General features: G+C 43.2%; 1 protein-coding gene across 1 annotated transcript in view; it reads right to left on the bottom strand.

The window, feature by feature from the left end:
* The window catches only part of LOC121530637 (palmitoyltransferase ZDHHC8B), a 91107-nt gene extending 75999 nt beyond the window's left edge, over positions 1-15108 (bottom strand). Inside the window, exon 1 of the mRNA XM_041835752.1 lies at positions 14815-15108. Coding sequence (XP_041691686.1) covers positions 14815-14918 — 104 coding nt within the window. The 5' untranslated portion in view covers positions 14919-15108. The remainder of the gene's footprint in view (positions 1-14814) is intronic.
* Positions 15109-15310: the final 202 nt, after the last annotated feature.

Below are 15310 nucleotides of genomic sequence, written 5' to 3'. Positions count from 1 at the left end.
CAACCGCCGTGTCTTTGTGAGACGCGGTGTGGTTGAAATTATGATCTCCGCACGTGTAGTTCCCACCATAAAGCATGGAGGAGGAGGTGTTATGGTGTGGGGGTGCTTTGCTGGTGACATTGTCTGTGATTTAATAAGAATTCAAGGCACACTTAACCAGCATGGCTACCACAGCATTCTGCAGCAATACGCCATCCCATCTGGTTTGGGCTTAGTGGGACTATCATTTGTTTTTTTTCAACAGGACAATGCCCCAACACACCTCCAGGCTGAGTAAGGGCTATTTGACCAAGAAGGAGAGTGATGGAGTGCTGCATCAGATGACCTGGCCTCCACAATCCCGACCTCAACCCAATTGAGATGGTTTGGGATGAGTCGGACCGCAGAGTGAAGGAAAAGCAGCCAACAAGTGCTCAGCATATGTGGGAATTCCTTCAAGACTGTTGGAAAAGCATTCCAGGTGAAGCTGGTTGAGAGAATGCCAAGAGAGTTCAAAGCTGTCATCAAGGCAAAGGGTGGCTATTTGAAGAATAGCCACCCTTTAACACTTTTTTGGTTACTACATGATTCCATATGTGTTATTTCAGAGTTTTGATGTCTTCACGATTATTCTACAATGTAGAAAATAGTAAAAAAATAAAGCAAAAACCCTTGAATGAGTAGGTGTGTACAAACTTTTGACTAGTACTGTAGGTAGGAGTAAAGTAACTATGCATAGATAATAAACAGCGAGTAGCAGCAGTGTAAAAAAATAAATAAATGCAAATAGTCATGGCTTGGGGGTAGAAGCTGTTAAAGGAACCTTTTGGACCTAGACTTCGGGTGGGAGAGACACTGAACAAATATTGGCCATCCACTTGAGTGTCTACTTAGTCCATGTGTAAGCTCTGCTCTCGATGCACACTCACAGCCATGGCAGTGGCCTAACACAGCATAACACTGCAGTCTCAAGCAATGACAAACATGAATACCGTACTCCACACACTGGGTACAGGCATTCCCAAGGTATCTTGATCATATCTCCAGTATACCTCTCTGAGATGTATGGTTGCAGGGGCTATTAAGAGGAGTCCGATCCATGGCACCCTCAGTCCCAGCCCCAGTGAATAAAGTAGCTGGTGATTTATACTGGACACACTGGCCTGCCATACCCTCCCTGCTTTTCCGTTATGGGCTATTTACCCTGAGACCAGGGGTCAGTCTGAACTCTAGCCTGGTGAGGGGTTTTCCAGTCTGCTGTGTCGTGTGAAGGATTAGTGGGGGTGTGGATGATGGTTAGATGGGATGGTGATAGTTCAATGGAAACAATTCTATGTTAAAACCCATTCTACGCTAAAACTGTTCTATGGGACCAGCTGGCTTTGGCAGACTCACTAATGGACACAGCGTTTAATCAGGACTTTAGAAATTACCTCTGAGAACACACAAGGGGATGCAAGCCACAGACAGGGACAGGGACAAATAACACTGGCTGTGGCTCATGACAGTGCTGTCTGAGTCAACCATGTTGATCAAGACAGAGATACAAGCACTCAGTGGCTGACTTAGCTCCCATCCCTCTGATGTTTAGTCCTCAGTATGAAAGCCTACAGCAGTGCAGCTGGTGTGTCAGGATACAGACTGACAGACGACAGACACCACCTCACAGCTCTGACAAAATAGGAAGTGGAGGCAGACTCCGCCACTTGCAACACTGACAGACAAGTTCCAGCCCAACCCATCCCCATCCCCCTAGCCAGATGGGCTATTTCAGTGAGGTCACCCAGACAGAAAAGCAGCAGGACAAACAGAAAACATCCTTGGTCCAGATGAGATAAGAAATAACTGATACTCCTTCTAAACCCTTCTGCCCATAGTATCCTCCTGTCATCACAATGCAGGGAAGATATCTACAGACTTCCAAACACACACTATCAGAAAGAATGGCTGGAATGAGCCGAGCCATAACACATTCATTTGTAAATAGTTATTTTAGTGGTCAGTATGTTGCCATCCAACTGGCGATAGATTTTCATGCGAAATTCAAAAATCTGCATAAAAACAATATGCACATTTTCCCACCAGACGTAGTGCACATAAAAGTACATTTTGAGGTTAAATTCCCATGTACCGAATAAAAAATACAAGTTAAATGGGTTTCCATCTCATTTTCATTCTACTGATGGTTTTCTAACAAAACAAATGTGCGTTATATAGCGAATGTGCCCACTCTGGTATTGGCATGTGCCCTCTAGCCAACAGCTCGCATATACAGTGAGGGTATAGCCAACATGATGAAATTATTATTGACTAAAGAGCAAAAATATTATAATAAATAAATGACAGCCAATCATCGATGATCATGTCACCAGAATAAGACCCTCAATATTTATGGGAAAGGAGCATCAAGCTCATCACCTTGCACTTTCACCACCCTGTGAAGTTCATCATAATTTATTCAATCTGTAGCCTAATAAACTGTATGCTTTCCTGAGTCGTAGTGGGAGGACCACACAACATATCATCGCGTGACTCCAAATTTACTTCAATATGATGGTTTTATATCAACATTTGCACATTAAAGCGTTTCCACCACCATTTCTCGCATATACATCTTACAGACACAAAAAGATCCCACCTAGCGAATTTAGTTTTGTCGACATTTGGAAAGATTACCGACAAATTATCCTTTTCCATCAGGCCTGTCATAAAATGTTTTATTCGACATGTACTTTACTCGCATTAAAAAGGTTGGATGGAAACCTGGTTAGTGGTGTAAACATGCTGGTAACATCGACAGGATTGTATCTAGCCAAGTAGCCATTTTGTCAGTGAGTCAATATTGGTAGATGAGATGGAGTATGAACAATAATTTCATACTGCTGTTGAGAAGAGTCACAGTTATAGGACAATGACTCCCCGGCCTCGGGTTGTGCTTGGATAACAATTATTCAGATTCTAAAGTCTTCTGCACAGCTTCAAAAATCACCCAGCCAAGGAAAACATTTATCCCAGAGGAAATCCATTGCTAAGCATTGTCTGGACATTTTACCGCGAGGGGATTTCAATCCCTAGAAGTTTTAGACTAATGTTTCTGTCAAATGGGCTGGCCAACAACAACCGCTAACAAAACTTCCTCTATTAAAAAACACAACTTTAGTATTCCTATTAAATCATGACTGACACTGGAGTTTAAATAAAAATAATTTAATTGGGGCTAATATAATTTAGTATCATGCAGGCTCTCAAAACCATTAGAACTGGTGCCAAGTGAGATACAGATTACAGTTCTGCTTGGCGGGCGGCGGTACCACTCAACATGCAGCTCACAAGCTGTTTTCATCTTAAACGGAGGAGAATCAATTTGGTCACACATTACAGTGTACAGCAGTATAGTAGGCATTGTCTGGTCACCAAAGATTCTGCATAAAAATCAACTACTGCAAATCCAGATGATAGTAAACCATTACAGAATTAATTCACTGACAAAAATATGGCTGTTATAATATGGCTAGATAATAAATCAACTCAACAAAAATTCTTAACCACAAGGTATTTTCAGGTAAGATTAATGAGTGCTCCTTCAACTCAGGTCTCCACAGTCAAATCATTCCATGTGCATGGGGCTATCTCATTGCACTCAGTCTATTCAAACTAAGTAAGGTAGAAAACAAACAGACAAATACAGAGTGCCGTTTCACCACTCGCCCACCGCAGAGTATAGCAGCCAGGTTAGGGATGCTATACCCAGGAGGTTTACCTTATCATTACCATGGAGACTATGATGAACCGATTGGTCAAGCTAATGGGATAGAGAAATCATGTGATCAAATGTTTATGATGTTGGATCTTTTTTTATAGATTCTTTAAAGACTTCTCATTGACACGCTGGTTCTCTGTGCCCTTGGATGTGTTTTCTGTAGTCTCCTCCTGAGATAAGTAAGACTTGTATCTCTCAGTGTGACTCATCAGTATTCATCCCTCTCTGTGGCCGGCTTTATAACTGAAGCACTCCCAGCTGACAGCACAAGACACTGTAAAAGATGACACTATGACTGAGTCCCAAATGACATCCCATTCCCTATATAGTGCACTACTTTTGACCAAAGCCCTATGGGCCTGATGAGTCACACTGAGAGATACAAGTCTCAGGAGGAGACTACAGAAAACACTTCCAAGGGCACAGAGAACCAGCGTGTCAATGAGAAGTCTTTAAATAATCTATAAAAAAAGATCCAACATCATAAACATTTGATCACATGATTTCTCTATCCCATTAGCCTGACCTATAGGTTCATCATAGTCTCCATGGTAATGATAAGGTTCAACCCCTGTTCAGGCACTTGGTACAGAGACAGAACAGGAAGGAGAGAAGGAGACAAGAATCATTCCTTACACAGGAGGACTTTAAAGTGACATCTTTTACTCTGCTTGAAAAAGCTTGAAATCACTCAACATAATAACAGGTCCTTTAAAACAATCATCAACAGCATTACTATCTTTATTCTGTGAGCGTGTGTGGAGTGGACAGACAACATCTGCCTAATGTAGGTAACATTAGGCAGATCATTTCTCATGCATTTTAATACAGAATTCACACCGCATATTTGTTGTCTTTCCTTTCGTAAACTATCGTAAGCTATGTGACAGTAGCTATAAGAGCTCCTCAGAACTACTACAAAGGCCGAGGCCAAATAGAGATCCTAGAGTGGCGAGGCTAGTCCTTGGGTTTCTGGCTTCAAAGCCTCATGACCACTCGCATTTATGTCACTCTGCTCGTTACAGATGACTGAGCACCACAGCTCTTTCTGATGTGCCCATCTCTAGGGTCTTCTAAAGATGGACTTCAATGACAATGGCCAAAGATATGAAAAGGCAACACACTCATAACCCCACACTCGATCGGCTTATCCATCTCTTTCTCCCGTGTCTGTTCCTATGGCTCTCTGGAGTACTCGAGACGTAGGCTACACTCCTAACTACACACGTCTCCTTTTATAACTGTGAGACACAGTGAGACAGACACAGCTGCACTCCAGGCCTTCTTTCTATCTGTATAAATGGCTCCTCTAGCACAAGGTGTCAGAGGCAGAGCTCTGTTTCAACGAGGGGGCAACAGGGAGGAGACACCCAGGGAGGGAGCGGTTGGAAGTCTAAATCAATCCCACATGTTCTCAGGAAGAGTATTTTCCACCACCAGGTGGAGAGCAGACACCCTGTACTCCCAGTCCCAAGCACCTCACTCCCCTTTCCCGCACTTTTTCAGCCACACTGCAGCTTTGAGCTGCTCTGACTACATACAGATGGCTTCATTTAGCCAAGCCATGGCATCACAGGGCATGTTATTTTTGACTGAGCTCATAAAAAGTTCTGAAGTAGCAATGCGTTTCAAATTTTGAAGGCAGAAAAGCTCTCTCCCTAGCTTCGACAAAATAAAGGAATTTCCCCCCTACTGTTTGAGGCATTGTGTTTGTCACATTCAAGGCAGAATGCAAAACGGCACACAAAAACCCAAGCACAACAAAAGGTTGCGTCTTCTCTCTGAGTTGGGGAGAAACGGGACAGCAGCAAAACAGTTTGAGCCATCAAATAATTTTAAAGTCCAATAAGGCTCAGATCAAAACATATAAACATGATTCAGGTTAAACCTCCGCTGCTTTTAAATCAATGCCAAAAACAAGGAAACATCGATCCCAGTCTTGTTAAAAGCACTTGGTCAGGCGCAGATGGAATTACCGTATACACCACTTAAGTCCTCATTACATCCACTTACACACAGCCATGCACACACCCAGTCCGTTTCAAATGCCTAGCTGCCACAGCTTATAAGAATTATACATAGCACTCATTTCAATAACAACCTGTGCACGGCCGTGGTTAATGTAATGGAGGGCAGGCATGAGGCTGTGGTTTGCCAGGCAGAAGGAACCTACTCTGTTCAGGATGCCAGACACGACCAGGGAAGCTGATCCATCAGCATTATCTTAACCTAGTTGTCAGGCAGTGACAGGAGGCTAGGATGGAATCAGATTAGATGACCCAGCCTTTTATTCACCGGCCTCATTCACTCATCAATACCAATGTAGGGTGAAGATGTAAGGCATGCTTGTCTGTCTTTTATGTCAACCCTCTCTGACCCACTGCAGACAGGCTGTGGCTGGTTGGGTCTAGTGATGGGGTATGAAGAAGTGGCTGGTCTAAGACATTTATCTGTGGGGAAGCAAAAGCTGGACATGCCATGGTTATGGAGGAGAGGGATCTGATTTATGGTAGTACCCTGCCATGGCCCATGGCAGATAACGACTGGGATATTGCCCTCCCTGTGAGAGGGTGGAAGAGAGGGGGAAGCTGGGAGGATGGGTAGGGGGAGGTTGAGGTAGATAACATGGATATCAACCCATAATATGTAGTTAACAGAGTCATTTGGGAGCTTGCCTTTATATTATATCAAAACTCCTGGTCTGAAATATACATTTGATCTAATTACTGTCACGTAGCCTGCAGCAAAAATTATAAGAGCAATGAAAGCCAGATTTAGACGTATCCATCTTGGAGTGTGTAAACCCCCATCGGAGAGAGAGTGAGAGGGAGTCACACTGTCTATTGTTTGAAAGAAGTCTTTGGTGTTTTGTTGCATTGATGCCATTTCTCTACCTTCATCTTCAGTGGAAAAAAGTATCTTCAATTGTTTGTCAGTTTCACTACAGACCCAAACAAACACAACAACACGCAATCATGAAACCTAGATAGTATAAAATAAAATATAATATAAATGAAATGAATTTATAGGCCTACCTCACGGTCAAAAGTTTTAGAACACCTACTCATTCAAGGGTTTTTCTTAATTTTTACTATTTTCTACATTGTAGAATAATACTGAAGACATCAAAACCATGAAATAACACCTATGGAATCATGTAGTAACCAAAAAAGTGTTAAACATTCTCTCAACCAGCTTTGTGAGGTAGTCACGTGGAATTCATTTCAATTAACAAGTGTGCCTTCTTAAAAAAAGAACACACCTCCAGGCTGTGTAAGGGCTATTTGACCAAGAAGGAGAGTGATGAAGTGCTGCATCAGATGACCTGGCCTCCACAATCCCCCGACCTCAACCATATTGAGATGGTTTGGGATGAGTTGGAGCGCAGAGTGAAGGAAAAGCAGCCAACAAGTGCTCAGCATATATGGGAACTCCTTCAAGACTGCTGGAAAAGCATTCCAGGTGAAGCTGGTTGAGAGAATGCCAAGAGTGTGCAAAGCTGTCATCAAGGCAAAGGGTGGCTATTTGAAGAATCTCAAATATAAAACACTTTTTTGGTTACTACATGATTCCATATGTGTTATTTCATAGTTTTCTACAATGTAGAAAATAGTACAAATAAAAGAAAAGCCCTTGAAAGAGTAGGTGTTCTAAAACTTTTGACCGGTAGTGTAAATCGGAAACTCAAGCTACCATAATCATCCTTAAGTTTCTATTGAATCCCTCAATTATAAAGAAGTATGGATGAGCTGAGCTCCAGTTGAGTTGTCAGTGGACACCATACCCATCTATAGCATGAGACCATACACTACCCATCTATAGCGTGAGACCATACACAACCCATCTAAAGCATGAGAAAGTGGAAACAGAAGTGACCTAGATAAATTGGGGAGGGGAACAGTTAGTGTTATAGGGTTTATGTAAACCTTTACCTTAAAATTGAACTCTATGGTTTGTGTGTATGCTGCCAAATCTGATGAGTGTATTCAGCCCCAAGACATTTGATAATGAGGAATTACAGTTCATCCTATCTTACTGTATGAGAGAGAGTATATAGTTATCGTTTCATGATTGATTTAAAAAATATATAGTCCGTTTCAAGATTTTTGATTTGTCCATCAGCCATCAAGCAACTAGAGACTGTACAGACATGCTGTAGATCAGACATCAACTTCCCTGGTCAAATAAATAAAGACACATTCCTGGTAAAAAGAAACTGTGATAGAAAGAATATAGTGTAGTGAAAAAGAGTGGGGTTCAAGTCTCAATGACCATGCAGTCATTAGTAAGCTCCACGAGGGAGCCAACATTAATATGAACTAATACAGTACATACAATTAAAACAATTATTTTCCATTTTATTGAAGGGTAGTAGAAATACATGCACAATAAAATCAACATTCCTTTTATATATCGACCTGTGAGTGATCCTCATTCCTCCCATGTTCTTGCTGTAATATAGTACATGACTGTAAGGAGCCCTTTGAGAGCGAGAACAGCACAACATTTACATTTACATTTTAGTCATTTAGCAGACGCTCTTATCCAGAGCAACTTACAGTTAAGTGAGTGCATACATTTTCATACTGCCCCCCCGTGGGAAACGAACCCACAACCCTGGCGTTGCAAGCGCCATGCTCTACCAACTGAGCCACAACCCAGCACCAAATTAATCTACCAGACCCCTCCATAGCCCGAGGTGCTGCTCATAAAAGAGGAAATATGGATGAAATTGTATTGCTATTTAATCTGACACGGCTAGCCACAGCATACATACAGACCCAGTCATGCTAAAAAGCCGTTCAGGGTACTACCATAAATCAGATCCCTCTCCTCCATAACCATGGCATGTCCAGCTTTTGCTTCCCCACAGATAAATGTCTTAGACCAGCCACTTCTTCATACCCCATCACTAGACCCAACCAGCCATGGTGAAACCTAAAGATGCATGTATCTCCCCAAACCTGAGGACAGACAGTTGTGCAGCGATTGTATGAATCCCTTTAGGCTGTGAATGCCTATTTTGGCATTGCGGTTCTCAGTGAGATTATCAGCATCTATATGACACACAAGACTGAAGTGTCCCCTATCCTATCTCTCTCATGTTATCGGCAGTATACCAATCCTGTTAACCTCATCTCTGATGTTAACTCACTGTGACACTGCATGAGGAAGGAGAGCTCTGCTCTTTCCTGGGTGGTGACAGGATTGAAAGGCTGTATGGATGGAGATGGAGAGAGAGAGAGAGCGAAAACGAAAGAGAACGAGAGCAAAATCTGAACTCTAGTGATAATCTAAAAGAGAGGATGAGATATTCAAAATCTAAACGACACAAAGAACAGGATGGGTGATTTAGCAAACCAGACAGACAGCCTAAATGTCATCATGCTATTATAATACAGCAGGCTTATATCCTTTAAAATCATATCAAACAAACTGTGCTGATATCACTTTGCCCATATCAAAACAAACAATGCAGATGAAATGACTAAACTAACATCAAATCCACAGGGAGCACCACAATCAAACACATTAATATACTATAGGAGAGTGGAGATCTGGGCTGGGCTCTAATGGTCGCTAATACACAGTACTTAGAGACACTAATGAATAGAACAGCATTAGTGCTTACTGAACCTCCCAATAAAGAGAGAGGACAGCAGCAGCGCTTACTGAACCTCCCAATAAAGAGAGAGGACAGCAGCAGCGCTTACTGAACCTCCCAATAAAGAGAGAGGACAGCAGCAGCGCTTACTGAACCTCCCAATAAAGAGAGAGGACAGCAGCAGCGCTTACTGAACCTCCCAATAAAGAGAGAGGACAGCAGCAGCGCTTACTGAACCTCCCAATAAAGAGAGAGGACAGCAGCAGTGCTGCATAATCACACACAGTCTGTGTCCCAAATGGCACCCTATTCCCTATAAAGTGCACTACTGTTGACCAGACCCAACTATTTAGGGAATCAGTGCCATTTGGATTAAGATCATTGGGGGGATGTATATTTAATTACTCTCCTAAAAGTTCAATTAATGTGGTAGAGAAGAGATTACCACAATGTTTTAAAACACTACAGACACCAGGGAACATCAAGCACTTAGCCCTGGATGTTGGCCTCATGTTGGGGTGAGTAAGTATAAGATTAAAGATACCCCTGGTTCGCTCTATGACGTCCTAATGCATCGTCATACACATGAACAGAACTGTCACAATGACCGATTTTTGTTGCATTGTCCGCACTAGCATACTATATAGTTAGAATGAAGCAATGTATTGGGCATTCTAAGTGGTATTCTAGTATGGACATTTGAACGAACACTGCACATACCAGCAGAGTAATAGCGGTCATGGAGGAAAAGCCTACTTGCAATGACTGAACAGAGTAATTAATCAGGAAACAATGGAGTCTACAGGACGTAACTTGAGTATCGTCCCATTTAAATGAATCTATATTGTAAAGGAGGAAACAGATGTGGAAGTCAAAGATTAGATTTCTCTGTCTGTCCACGTTGCTCTGGCTCCCATGCCAATGTGTACTTACATGACTCCCTGGGATATATTTTGCCTCTAAACACAACCAGCAACCTCTTCTATAACTTATTGCCATAAAAACAGCTGAAAGCAGTTCCCATCCGCATGATCAATTGATAGTGTCCAGAAATCCATCTCACCCCCCTCTTAAAAGGGGATATTGGTCTTCGACAGCAAATGATAACAGTTAGCTTCTGCATTTTTATCCATGGCAGGTATAAAATGTATTGGACAATGGGCATATGGTCAAGGGCATGGGGAAAGACTTTATACAAAGTGTTTGTGTCAGCACCCAGTCCAATGTTATACCACCTCTTGTTTCTGGAGAAACACCAGAAGCTGGACCTATGTGGAGGAATCAGGGAACCTTGTCACATGGCATTATGAGCCTTATGTGAATGAGTGAATCATATTGTGGTCGTGGAGGACAGACATACTGTAAAGCCACTGACAGAGAATCCAGGCACAGCAGTAACTAACACTGGGCCAGAGCTCAGCTGGCACTCATACTATTCACACAGTGTCTCTTCCTTCATGCCTGATATGACACTTGTGTGAAGAGCTGGCAATCACATGGCCCATAATGACTTACTCTATGGCTTGGAGGAAGTAGCTGGCTCACAGCTCTTTAAACATAGTACATGTGTGGCTTCATCTATGGGGTCTACTGCTGTGTGTTGTGTTGTGGAGCATTGAGGTGCATTGTGGAATGTTGTGGTGCACTGTGGAATGTTGTTTTGCATTGTGGTGTATTGAGGAGCATTGTGGTGTATTGAGGAGCATTGTGGTGTATTGAGGAGCATTGTGGTGTATTGTGTATATCATATGTGTGCCCTACAAATGTTAGAGTGGACTTGTACAGTTTTTCCACCCCAGGGGTTCCATTATACATGACCCAATCCTCTGAACATTTAGCTGCACGAGGAATCAGAAAGCAAAGCAACGCCAGAGTAAAATCCTAATCCTTACCCTCCATACCCATCTGTTGGGGGTCAATGATAGGCCCATCTATCTAGCCCTGAACACAGCTTGACTGGAACCCCTGCTGCAATAGAGAAGCTGGTCAGCAAAACCAACAGAGGTCTGGAAGATTGGAGAGGGACCTGAGACAAGTTTTCCACTGCACTGTAACAACTACTGTGGTGCCACTGCAAACAACAAACACATCAGGGCTACAGCATTAGCCTACTTCTTCATCTGATCATTTGTCTATGCAAAGCCTCTTACAGCCAGGGAGGAACCAGGGAGTTGATTTTGACGCTACAACCTAGATAGCTGGGCAACAGGGCAAGCCAAGTCCATAGGTTTCCTTTAATCTAAACCATTAACCCACAGTACAAAAGCCATGCTACACTCTCAGCCTCCCTCTAATTTATATATATATATATATATATATATACACATGACCCAATCCTCTCTTCTCCAGACCATCTCCGGTGACCTTCTCCCCTACCTCACCTCGCTGATCAACTCATCCTTGACCGCTGGCTATGTCCCTTCCGTCTTCAAGAGAGCGAGAGTTGCACCCCTTCTCAAAAAACCAACACTCGATCCCACTGATGTCAACAACTACAGACCAGTATCCCTTCTTTATTTTCTTTCCAAAACTATTGAGCGTGCCGTCTTTAGCCAACTCTCTTGCTATCTCTCTCAGAATGACCTTCTTGATCCAAACCAGTCAGGTTTCAGGAATGGTCATTCAACTGAGACTGCTCTTCTCTGTGTCACGGAGGCTCTCCGCACTGCTAAAGCTAACTCTCTCTCCTCTGCTCTTGTCCTTCTAGACCTGTCTGCTGCCTTTGATACTGTGAACCATCAGATCCTCCTCTCCACCCTCTCCGAGCTGGGCATCTCCGGCGCGGCTCACTCCTGGATTGCGTCCTACCTGACCGGTCGCTCCTACCAAGTGGCGTGGCGAGAAGCTGTCTCCGCACCACGTGCTCTCACCACTGGTGTCCCCCAGGGCTCAGTTCTAGGCCCTCTCCTTTTCTCCCTATACACCAAGTCACTTGGCTCTGTCATATCCTCACATGGCCTCTCCTATCATTGCTACGCTGACGATACACAACTAATCTTCTCCTTTCCCCCTTCTGATAACCAGGTGGCGAATCGCATCTCTGCATGTCTGGCAGACATATCAGTATGGATGACGGATCACCACCTCAAGCTGAACCCTGGCAAGACGGAGCTGCTCTTCCTCCCGGGGAAGGACTGCCCGTTCCATGATCTCGCCATCACGGTTGACAACTCCGTTGTGTCCTCCTCCCAGAGTGCGAAGAGCCTTGGCGTGACCCTGGACAACACCCTGTCGTTCTCCGCTAACATCAAGGCGGTGACCCGATCCTGCAGGTTCATGCTCTACAACATTCGGAGAGTACGACCCTGCCTTACACAGGAAGCGGCACAGGTCCTAATCCAGGCACTTGTCATCTCCCGTCTGGATTACTGCAACTCGCTGTTGGCTGGGCTCCCTGCCTGTGCCATTAAACCCCTACAACTCATCCAGAATGCCGCAGCCCGTCTGGTGTTCAACCTTCCCAAGTTCTCTCACGTCACCCCCTCCTCCGCACACTCCACTGGCTTCCAGTTGAAGCTCGCATCCGTTACAAGACCATGGTGCTTGCCTATGGAGCAGTGAGGGGAACGGCACCTCCGTACCTTCAGGCTCTGATCAGTCCCTACACCCAAACGAGGGCCTGCGTTCATCCACCTCTGGCCTGCTGGCTCCCCTTCCTCTGCGGAAGCATAGTTCCCGCTCAGCCCAGTCAAAACTGTTCGCTGCTCTGGCACCCCAATGGTGGAACAAGCTCCCTCACGACGCCAGGACAGCGGAGTCACTCACCACCTTCCGGAGACATTTGAAACCCCACCTCTTTAAGGAATACCTGGGATAGGATAAAGTAATCCTTCTACCCCCCCCCCCCCACCAAAAAAAATAAAAAAAATAAAATACAAATAAAAAAAATAAAAAATAAAAAATTGTAAAGTGGTTATCCCACTGGCTATAGGGTGAATGCACCAATTTGTAAGTCGCTCTGGATAAGAGCGTCTGCTAAATGACGTAAATGTGCCCTTGAGCAAGGCACTTAACCCTAATTGCTCCTGTAAGTCGCTCTGGATAAGAGCGTCTGCTAAATGACTAAAATGTAAATGTAAATGATATATCCTGAATAGTTTAGTCGGGGCAACATTTGAAACTATTTGCTTTACGTTGCTGTTCAGGTTGCTGCTGTTGTTGTTTTTTGATGATTTTCTATTTGTTGTCTGCTAATAATTACATGCACCAGTTTTACTTTTAAACAGCTGCTTTTAACAGCATGAAGGAGAATGGTGTCATGGAAAAAAGGCTGATATCATAATCATCACATGAGATAATGTTGCATCTTATGATTTATTTATCACATCATGACTGCATGAGAACATCTGATGTTCCGTTTAGCAAAACATATGAGTCACACAACCGCTGCAGGACAAATAACATGTCATGTGGTGTGGCAAAGCATCACTTTACAGTCTCTCTAAACCAGCCAGAGTAGAAAGTGCCACCTATTTGACCACATAAGACAATATATCACACCAGTTCAGTCAAACCACCAGTCTACATAAGCAAATAGACTCAGCTGTAAATCTATGTGCAGATTCAAATTTACAGCAGGCCTGGGCTGTACTTCAACGGTTACAATCAGATTATTAGCCTGTCAATAAACTATACACTTGAAGTAGATCACAGGGTCAATCAGGAATGCAATCCATGATGTGGGACCATATGTGCGTTTGTGTGTGTGTGTTTGTGTGTGTGACTAGAACAAAACAAATAGAACAAAACGAATCTGGGTGGAGAAAATAACCTTCAGAAAAACGTCTCTCATTGTAAACCACACACATTTCCATAATGAAGGTGCAGTGGTACGGCTTGAAACACTACAACCTTCAGAGCGCATGCACATGCACTTGAGTGACAGCAGTAAATGTCCCGTTAAACACTTCGATGTAGATTTAGAAGGCAAGGCAGTATTCCTATTCAATATTGAACTCATCCATAATCCAAGTTACCAGTTGCAACAATATAACAATTCGCAGCTGTGTTGCTTGCTTGCTGTGCCCGTAGAACTAAAGAAGGAGCAATTAGCTGGCAAGTATGGCGGACTACGGCTTCATAGCAACCTATACCCGCTATGTGTCCAATGACGTTTATTCTAGAAAGAAATGCATTTGGAAAACAAATATAGCCTAAAGTGGGCCTACATGTAATAAAGGAGTTTCTACTATAATGCCTCGACACACCTAAACATTGTTACCAAAACGAGTACAAGACAATAATAGCCGGTAGCCTGTGTGGTGCAGTCAAAACATTTTATAAAACCATTCATAACAGCATAAAGGTCCGACCCGAAAAAGCAGTCTGAACCTCTCCAACAAAAACTTATATCAGTAATAGCCATTGGTTACCACCAGATCATCGGACCTAGGCTAGGACTGATACTAATGAGGACGCTTTACTATGTGTAGACTATTAACAGAAGCATTTAAACAACAATAAAACTTACGTAAAAACGAAGAATAAGGTGGTGGATCCCACAAGAAAAGTGGCTGCAGTAGATACCGGGATGTATTTGGTGGGTTTAAATCTCTTTCCAACGCTGTTGGGCATTCTGTAATTTCCACATTCCTCAATTATTTATTCCAATTGGAGACGGTATACAGATGTAAAGATCCAGTCTGCAATATCTACATTTAACGATTCAGCCTATCTGTCTTTATTACCGTTAAACGCACACAGATCCAAAGACAGACAAGCAAAAAATACTGTGCTCCGAAATACTAGAAATCCTACTCTAGCAATCCAGCCCACGAGTGAGGTCACAGAACCGCTTGAAAGGTGGAGCCTCTATGCCTAGGTTGACGATAACAATATAATATATTTTAGACCTACTTCTATGCAAAACGAAGAGGACTGTGATGGGATGCTTAGGTTACAGCCAGGGGCCACAAGTTTTATTCACCCTCAAATCGGATTTTATATATTTCATAAAAATACAAATA

Source organism: Coregonus clupeaformis, chromosome 18, assembly GCF_020615455.1.
Source record: "Coregonus clupeaformis isolate EN_2021a chromosome 18, ASM2061545v1, whole genome shotgun sequence".
Lineage (NCBI taxonomy): Eukaryota > Metazoa > Chordata > Actinopteri > Salmoniformes > Salmonidae > Coregonus > Coregonus clupeaformis.
The sequence above is the reverse complement of the archived record's forward strand: the minus strand, read 5'-3'. Positions and strand labels throughout refer to the sequence as shown.